Source organism: Staurois parvus, unplaced genomic scaffold, assembly GCF_062004578.1.
Source record: "Staurois parvus isolate SC_StPar_1 unplaced genomic scaffold, SC_StPar_1.0 ptg000721l, whole genome shotgun sequence".
Taxonomy (NCBI): domain Eukaryota; kingdom Metazoa; phylum Chordata; class Amphibia; order Anura; family Ranidae; genus Staurois; species Staurois parvus.
The window spans coordinates 3,370,726-3,380,488 of NW_028318517.1; the positions used below are offsets into that span (position 1 = coordinate 3,370,726).

Here is a 9,763-nt window from a genome sequence, read left to right on the forward strand (position 1 = left end):
GTATTCCTGTCCTGAGTGCGGGAAATGTTTTTCAGACAAGTCTAGTCTTTACAAACATCAGAGATCTCACATGGGGGATAAGCCGTATTCCTGTCCTGAGTGCGGGAAATGTTTTTCAGACAAGTCCAGTCTTTCTAAACATCAGAGATCTCACACGGGGGAGTAGCCACTTTCCTGTTCTCAGTGTGGTAAATGTTTTTCACAGAAGTCTGATCTGTACACACATCAGAGATCTCACACGGGGAAAAGCTGTATTCCTGTTCTGTGTGCAGGAAATGTTTCATATATAAATCAGCACTTGTTACACATCAGAGATCTCACACGGGGAGAAGCCGTATTCCTATCCTGAGTTTGGGAAATGTTTTTCAAGGAGCTTCAATCTTTCCAGGCATAAGAAATCTCACACGGAGGAGAAGCCACTTTCCTGTCCTGAGTGAGGGAAATGTTCCTCACTGAAGTCCTGTCTTCCTGTACATCAGGGGTCCCACACAACCCTGGAGGTGTATTAGTGCCTTGAGTGCGGGAAATTTCTTCTAGATGAATGTTGCTGGACATCCCAGCTCTCATGTGGGGAAGAAGCACACCCTGATATACACCTCAGATATACTCCATGGCTGATCTTCATCATGGAAGAAACAGTTCATTAGGAGATCAGAGGTCCCCAAAGACATGGATGAAGTGTGGGACCGGGTTGGCCATTGCTGGCAGGAGAAGAATAACAATGGAGTCCTGCCCTGTGATTGGCTGAGTCTATAAATTGTTGAATGAATGGACCGTCATTCACCCAGACGTGACCAGTTTGGTCCATACTTAAAGGAGAAGTTCCCCTTTTCGGGCAGAATTTCCCTTCCCATAATACACAGAAGCGTTCTCTGATGCCGTCTCTGGCCCGGCCGTCCCGATGGGCTTTCCTCTCCCCTCATCCACAGGACCATCACTTGTCTGTCAGTTTATTGGATCGTTGGAACGGATTTTCAGATTGCATCATTTCCTGTCCATGATTTCTCAGCATTCACTTCCTGTAGGCCACTTCCCAGAAGCCTTCACTTCCTTGTTGCATCACAGAAGGGGGTGTGACAGGGCGTGTTCACCGCTCTGGACCACACCTCCCTCATTATAATACCTTCCTATACAATCTGATTGGACAATCTCCTCTAGATCTCCCCCCAGCTATGTACTACAAGGGCAGACAAAGTCCAGGGTATGGAATGTGTGACCATTTATATTGGGAACTTGTGAGGCCTGGGGGCTGCAAAGGCATTAAGATGAACCGAGGGTTCCGGGGAGAGCGCAGATTAGGAACGTTTGTAACCGTTTTAGGATCTCCCAAAAGAGGACTGTTAGATTTCCAGAGTTATGAAAAAACTCTATTAATATTTCTAGGTTCTTGTAGATGGTTGTGGGAAGAAATCCTTATGAAAACCAGGTCAGTATGAGCAGTGTGACTTTATTTGATCACACACCAAAAATACAAAGTCAATAAAAAACAGTAAATTCAGACATATGTAGCTTAAAATGAAATAAAAATAAAGAATAAATTGCCTTGGATATTAGGAAATAATGTAGTTCCTTTGCATAGCTTAGATAGAAGTTTTCTTGGCCTAGTTTAAGAAATGACCATGTGAGATTCAATTTCTTTTGTTCTTTGTCCAAGCATGTGCTTTGAGTAAGAGTGTGTGAAAAGAATGTCTCTGTGTGTGTGAGTGAATGAAGTGAAGTGTAGTCTATCTGAGAAACTTCTGCCTCGTTGTTTGAAAAGCTGCATACTTAAAATGCATGAGAAATTAGATCCTCCCATTAAGCTTTGTTTCAAATTCGCGGGCTTCTAAACCACTCCCATAATCAACTCCTAGTTTGAATAGAAACAGATGTTCCCATTCAAACCACCAAGTCATTATCATGATTGACATACAGATTATGAGAAAGGTTTCTGAAGTTCTTATATTACATACAACTGTCAAAATCCATGATTTATGACTACAATTTAAACTCTCAGACTCATTAAACGAATTCACAGTATGGTATACATTACATGAGTATTTTAAAAGAAAACATGACTTTAAACCTCTACTGATTACCTAGACTCAAACACAAATAATTCACATCTGACCACTCTAATACAAAACCTCACATTCACATCCAATTAATAGGGGATATATTCTGCCAGCATATATTTCAAAAACTACTAAAGACCGAATTAAAGTTTGGATATTAAAAAATTAATATTACATTCCCCTCTGAAATATGAAATTCATATTAATTTATAACAAGCACACATCATTTATATCACAAACACTCAGGTTTTGATTTAGTAATCTCAAATGTATCATTATTTGTAACTGAGTCAGCATAACCAGAAAGTAGTTTCCTCTGAAGTATATCTTGTAATAGATTATCTCCTTTCCTAATTTCACTTCTAATTCGCTTATAGAAACTGTTCATTTTACACATCAAACATAATTGAAATATAATACATAATACGATAATAATAAAAATAATTATTACAGGATGTAATAAAATATTTCCTGCTGCAGATGCAATTGAAGTTTTTCCCAACATTGATACAGTACGTTTAAATTTTGACCACCAAGAATGACCTGAAAATTCAGACCATTCATGTTCTATATCTTTTAAATTCCCTTGTTCATGTTTAAATAATATTTCTGCTTTTTGAAGTTCATCTGATAATGCTATCAGTAAACCTTCATCTTTTTGAATAACATTTGCCCAATCTCTCCATGGGAATTCATCCACTTGAGATATATTGTACTGTATGGGAAGAGCACTTATATTTTTCATAAGCATGTTTGTTAAATTCATTCTCATCCCATTAACACTTATTGCTGAAATATCTCCTTCTATACAGAACAAACCTCGACTTAAGTTTTCTGTATGTGTACACGAAGAGAAGAAGGATTGAACCCTTTCTGAGTCAGACATAACTTGAAAACAAACTTTCTTTTTATCTACAATTGAGATTAACTCAGAAGTGGTTTTAACCTTTTCTATCCTTGCTGAACATAGAGTATGGTTATGGTAACAAGAATGAAATATACCTTTGTCTTGATTAGGTAGACAAATCACTTTAGACTGAAATTGTAAACATGAAGACAGATCTAATTGTTCTAACTCAAAATTATTATCAATAAATGCAAAATCTGTATATTGCAGATGATAATATAGTAACTGTGTGTTGCTAACTGGTAATCCCAAGACAGTGATTGGAACCAACATTTGTTCTTTTCCTGCTACAGGAATCATTGAAGAACTATAGCATATGTTCTGATAACATCCAATCCACTTATTTACCCACAGATCAGTATGGTTTATGGCATATACATACTCTCTTGGTAAATTTTGTACAATACCTATAGGAGTTATTCCACTTTGAAAAGCTTGAGCTATTATTTTAAAATTTGTGGAATATTCCATCTGAATTTCTAAACATGCTCTGGCTATATGGGAATGCTGTTCACTAGTCATTAAATTAAGAGTAATATTCTCTAAGTGTAATATAGATGGACCCATAATATTGGCTGTTTTAATCACCATATTTTCCAATATTTGATTCAAGTTTCTTTGTACTTTAATACTATTGCTTCCCACTAAACCGGCTGTCTCGAGATCAGACTTTAATGTACTAATGTCCATGCTATTTGTAATACTACCAATAGTACCAATTCCTCCTAAAATACCTTCAACTATACCACGTTTATTCCTGTGAGGATTCCTAATATCAGTACCAAACCATCTTTCAATACCTAATTCCATGTTAACCAGATGTTCTTTACATTGTGGAAACCTTGTTGAGATTTTCCATTCTGAAATGTTAAAGTTCCACAATATAATAACAAACTTTCCTTCTCTCAACAGAAGTCTGGTTTGGAAATGGTTAATTTGGAAGGGACTGGCTGGAATAAATTTCTTATCCGTACACTGTGTTCTTTTAGGGGATAGTACAATTACATTTGTATTTACACATTTCTTCGGATAATTTTCTATTGATATGCAGCATTCATATATACCTGTATCATTAATAGATATAGTGTTTTGATGATACACAAAGTTATCATTATCCCAGTTCAAATTACCAAAAATACTTTTATGGATAACATCAGTTTTATCATGAAGAAAACTTCCCAAAAATTCACCATTCCTTTTCCAAGTTAATAATGAATTTTGAGGTAGGTGTATTTGTATATTACACATCAAATTCAGATTATCCTTTCCTTCTACAAGTCTTAATGATTGAGGAGATATTTTTATCTCTGGGACAATCAAATCTACCACAGTAACAATTACTTTGACTTTAGTTTGAACCAAAGCTCTTGTCACTTGGAAATCCCATATTTTCACTATGTCCTCTTTTTCATTACCATTTATATTCAAATGTTCAGGATCAAGAAAGTGTGAATAACTTTGTAATTGATACCAAATATCTGTTTTAGAACTTCCTATATTTCCAGTATTTAACATGTCTATGGAAATATCTCCTGACCAAATAGTAGGTTCATTTCCCTTTAAAACTATTAACCAGTATCCCATATCGGATAAATTACATTCAAAGTTACTAGTTTCGTTATTGATCCTATAAGATCCTTGCATTTTAACAAATTTTGATTTAGACTCTATTTTAGCTCTAACTTCAATATCATTATTATGAACGAAATACAATTCCGAACAACAAGTTCTTCCATAACCTATGCACATATATCCTAGCAAGTCTTCAGCTGTATTAATGTTACTGTCTTTAGGAAAAAATCTTTTGTTCCTAATAAGTGTAGTGTTTTTCTTATGTAGGGCTTCAGTCTTGTTAACTTCTGCATTGCTGGAAAAGTTTATGTTGTAGATTACTAATATTGTCATTGTCACTAAGAAAAAGATCAATCCTGTAATAAGTCTTTTCTTTCTACTGCTTTGATTTTCCTTATGTTCTTTTGTTGCAATGTTTATTTTTCTTTGAAATCTGCGATGCTTTGTTTCTTCCGGATTATTGAAATCCATGTCTGCAAAAGAAATGCAGTATCATTATCTCGGTATAAACAATTTGCATTGGTCACTGTGCACCCACATTGTTTGTTGTCTGCGCGCATTTTTTACTGAATTAAGAGGTCTTTGCACTTGTACCATTACTCCTTGAACATCCAAAATATCAAATGGACCTTCCCAATTGCTTTGCCATGGTCCAGTTTTTCTGAAAGTTTTTACCATTACTTGTCCTCCTTTTTCGAACTTAGAAGAATGTGGAGGAACCATTTTTTGCATGCGAGTAGCTGCATGTGGTACAATAGTGTTCAGATTGTCTTGCAACATCTGTAACCACTTTGTTTTTTCTATTGCCTCTTTTTGCGGCGTTGACAAAAACGGTTCATGGGGAAAAACAATACGCATTTTCCTTCCTGTCATTAACTCAAAAGGAGAATACTGTGTTGCAGAAGATGTTGTACTTCTGACACTCATCAGAACCAATGGTACAGCATCAACCCAAGTATTTCCTCTGTCTAATAACATTTTTGCAATCCTTGATTTGACAGTCCTATTCATTCTTTCCACAATACCTGCAGATTGTGGATGATAGGGCACATGAAATCTCTGTTGTATACCCAAGATTTTACACATTGCCTGCATTATTTTACCTGTGAAGTGGGTTCCTCTGTCACTACTGAGGTTTGTTGGCATACCCCAGACTGGAAAAACATGATTAATTAGCATTTTAGCAGTTGTTAATGCATCATCTTTGCGAACAGGCAAGATTTCAATCCATTTCGAGAAAACATCAACTACAACTAAAGCATACCTGTACCCATTTTTACCTGTAGGTAATGGTCCTATATAGTCTAGTTGTAATGTGGACCATGGTCCATCTGCTGGAGGAGTTCTTTGTAATGGAGGTTTTTGACCCTTTGGTCGAGGATTTACTTGAGCACAGATTAGACAAGATTGAACTACACTGTCTACTGTTTCTTCCATTGTGTCCCAGTAAAATTTTTCCTTGAGTATTTCAAGCAATCTTTGTTTACCTATGTGACCTAGGCTTTCGTGATTGTACTTTGTAAATTCTACCTGTAGATGCTGCGGTATAACAGGACGCAGAAACCCGTTTAAGTCATGAAACAAAATTCCGTATTCACATACAAAGGGAAATTTTGGATCAACCTGAGAAGCAGAAAGAGATGGATCCCTTTTCTGTTCTTCTGCAAAGGAGGGAATCTGTGTGTCTGTCTTCCTAACAACATTAACTGAGACTGGTTCAGACTGAATCACTGGTACTCCATGTAAAGCTGCTTCCTTGGCTAAGAGATCAGCTGTTCTATTGCCTACACTCATCTCATCATTGTCCTTCCTATGAGATGGAATTTTTACAATTGCATAGGCAATAGGATTTTCCTCTGCTAGCTTAAAAATTGATTCAAGTGTCTCTTTGTGCACTAGGACTTTGTTAGATGCATCTACAAAACCTCTACGTTTCCAAATTGGTAAATAATCTGTCAGGGAACGTACAACATATGAACTGTCACTGTAGATCACTAATGGACTTCTGTTCTCTTCCTTGTCTAATGTCAACACAGTTTTTACTGCTTCAAGTTCTGCCCTTTGAGCTGAAAAATGTCCTGGCAATTTGTGCTGTATGGAATAATTACACTCTGGATACCAAATTGAATATCCACTGTAATAATTACCTGACATACAGTATCTAGAACCATCAACAAATACAGGTTCATCAATTTTCTCTGCCTCTCTACGGAAAAGAGGAGAGGAAGTTTCTTGGACTTCACATAGACATTCATGTTCTAACCCGTTGTATTCCATCAACTGAGGTAGGACATATTTGGCATTATGTTCAACCTGTATTTGTTTAGGTGATAGAGCCAACAACCATTGAGAAAATCTTTGGTTGGAAACTCCCGGAACATTTTTCTCAAAAAGAAACTTCAATGTGCTATGTGGAGTTTGTAGAATAATTTTGTTGAATCCTACAATATGCTCTGTTGCTTTTACTGCATAATGTACTCCCACAAGTTGTCTGACACAATCATCAAAACCTTTCTCTACTGGAGTAAGCAGACGTGAGAAGTATCCAAGACTTCTCCAGACTCCTCCCTGTTTCTGAATCAAGACAGCTGAGATTGCAGTTTCTGAAGCATGCACTTGCAAAGCAAATGGTGCTTGCTTATCAACAGTAGCCAAAGCTGGAGCTGTTTGCAAATCATTTTTCAACATCTCAAAAGCTTTTTGCTGTATTTCTGTCCAGGGACCAAATACATTTTCCTCATTGTACTTCAACAAATCATACAATGGTTTGGCTTTTTCTGCAAATGATTCGATAAAATCTCTAGAGAAATTTACCAAACCCAAAAACTGTCTCAGTGCTTTGAACGTTGTTGGTACAGGAAGTGACGCAATAGACTCAATTCTTTCCTGTAAAGGCTGTCTCTTTCCTGGACCAATCAAAACTCCAAGAAATTTTACTTCATTTTTCATGAGCTGAACTTTGCGTGTATTCAGCTTGAGACCTTCATCTTGCAGAAGTGTAAACAATTCTGCTAAGAGAGTCCTGTGTTCAGTGTCAGAATTCGTCATAAGCAAAATATTATCCACATATTGTATTAAACAATCAGGTCTAGAAAATTTAGACAAAACATTTGCTAATGCCTGATGTAAGATATACTTAGCAGAATGATATCCTTTTGGAAGACGTTTGAGACAATATTGCACATTTTTGTGGACAAATGAAAACTTGTATTGGCAACTCTCAGCCAATTTAATACTAAAAAATCCATTTGCAATGTCAAGAACAGAGAACACTTTCGCATTGGCATTTATTTGTGACATGATGTCTGGAGTTTCTGCCACAATGGGTGTACAACTTGGAGTGTATTTGTTTAGCATTCTTAGATCTATCAATAATCTATATGCACTAGGGTCATCACGCTTTGCCACTACCCACAAAGGATTATTAGTAACTGAATTAGCTTTCCTGATGATACCCTGTTCCAAAAATTCTTGTATGATTACTGATACAGGTTCATTAGATTCTGGCGGCAACTTGTATTGTTTTAATGGGGGATGGTCTTTGCCTTGAATATTAACTTCAATATTTTTGAACAGTCCAGCTTCATTTTTACCTTGACTCCACAGTTTTTTGTGTAGTTGTACTAACTGTTTCAATTCCAGATTATCTCCAGTATCTGGCCATTTATAGTCAGCATCAATTGCTTCTGTCAAACAGATGCTAACGACTTCACAATAATCTGCTGGGTCAATTACCATAGGCTTACGATTAGCAGAGCCCTGCCAAACAATGCCATTGGCTAAATCAAGTATCCACCCTCTTTGAGACAAAACATCAGCACCAATAATGTTCTCTGATCCTTGACAATACAAAAAGTCTATCTCCATTTGCGAACATCCTGGTATTTCAAAAGACACATTTTTACATTTTTTAGCTTGAACATCACCTTTTCCATTGAAACCTACAACTGTGCATACTGTTGCATTAGATGGAATTGGTATTTTCATGCCTAAAACACTTATTTGAGCTCCACTATCCAAAAGAATTGAAGATTTCTGTCCATTAATTTTAGCTTTTACATAAGGGCGGCCACACTTATCCAAGAAAATTGGAGCTACATATTCCAGACAATGGAGTTCAACTTCCTTTTCTTTTGCTAGTCATGGTGAAGGTAATAGTGGCTGTCTTGAAGTATTGGATGAATGTGAGTTGTTCACATTTCCTCCATTACTAATTGACATTTCACTAATCTCTCTGATCAGAGGAGCGTAGGGTGAAGATGACTTAACTTCCTGTGAACGAATTGGAGCAGACGGTTCAGGAGAAATAAGTCCATTTTCTTTACCCAAATTTCTCATCTGAATGTCTTTCAAAAACTTCCTACACTGCCATTTCAAATGCCCTGGTTTTGCACAATAGTAACAAGTGAGTGGTCTTTGATTCCCTTGTCTTACTCTGTCATTCCTGCGGGGGGCAGCATTTCCTGTCTTGAATTTATCCTGACTGTCAGTCTTAGGATAATTATTCTCAATTAAAGCAATTTTTGGTCTTACATTATTTAGCTTTAATTGTCTCCTAATTTTGTCAATAATATAGGCAGCGTCATCCAAATTATCCTTTTCATTAGCAATCAATAAAGATGCTGGATCAAGGTACTTAAATTTTTTTACAAAATCCTTGACCATAGCAGGGGTCTCATCTTGTAAATTAAAAATCATCCTGTATGCCTTAGAATATCTAATCCTAAAATCATAAGGGTCATCATTAATAGTAGCTCTTAAGGAGTCTAAAATTTCCAAACTAGGTGTCTCCTCTCCTGTTGTGAACAGTAATAACTGTCGTAGTCTATCAGTAGCATTGCTATGAATTTCTATATCATCCTCATTCATGAAAGGAGTCTTGACTAACCTACGAGCCATAAAACTGGGGATCCACAACCCAAAAATGCGATTTCTTTGCTCATCAGTTAATTGAAACCTATCACAAAAATTCTCAAAAACATCGGAATTATGGAAATAATTTTCTCTCATGTTATATGCTGGTATATCCTTCAATATTTTCATTAACTGATCCTGAATCTGTAACTTCAACTTAGATGCTCTAGCAAGTAATTTCTGTCTCTGAACAGTAGTCTCACTGCCTTCCTCATCACCCCTGGGTGAGTCCGGGATAAATGAGGCCTGGGCCGTTTCTGATTGTTTTTTCTTAGACACCACAGCTATTTGCTTATTTTTTAATATTGCAACATTT

The 9,763-nt window shown here is 36.5% G+C and overlaps 1 protein-coding gene across 1 annotated transcript; it reads right to left on the reverse strand.

Annotated features, from left to right (window-relative positions):
* Positions 1-1,431: 1,431 nt before the first annotated feature.
* LOC149445448 (uncharacterized) lies at positions 1,432-5,759 on the reverse strand. The gene has a single exon (XM_089653865.1). It carries the CDS (start codon positions 5,002-5,004, stop codon positions 2,287-2,289), a length of 2,718 nt encoding a protein of 905 aa, XP_089509991.1. The 5' UTR covers positions 5,005-5,759; the 3' UTR covers positions 1,432-2,286.
* Between the last annotated feature and the right edge of the window lie 4,004 nt (positions 5,760-9,763).

Bases quoted from the DNA above. Each gene is read 5' to 3' on its own strand.
- LOC149445448 (XM_089653865.1), bottom strand. From the start codon at position 5,004: ATGGATTTCAATAATCCGGAAGAAACAAAGCATCGCAGATTTCAAAGA.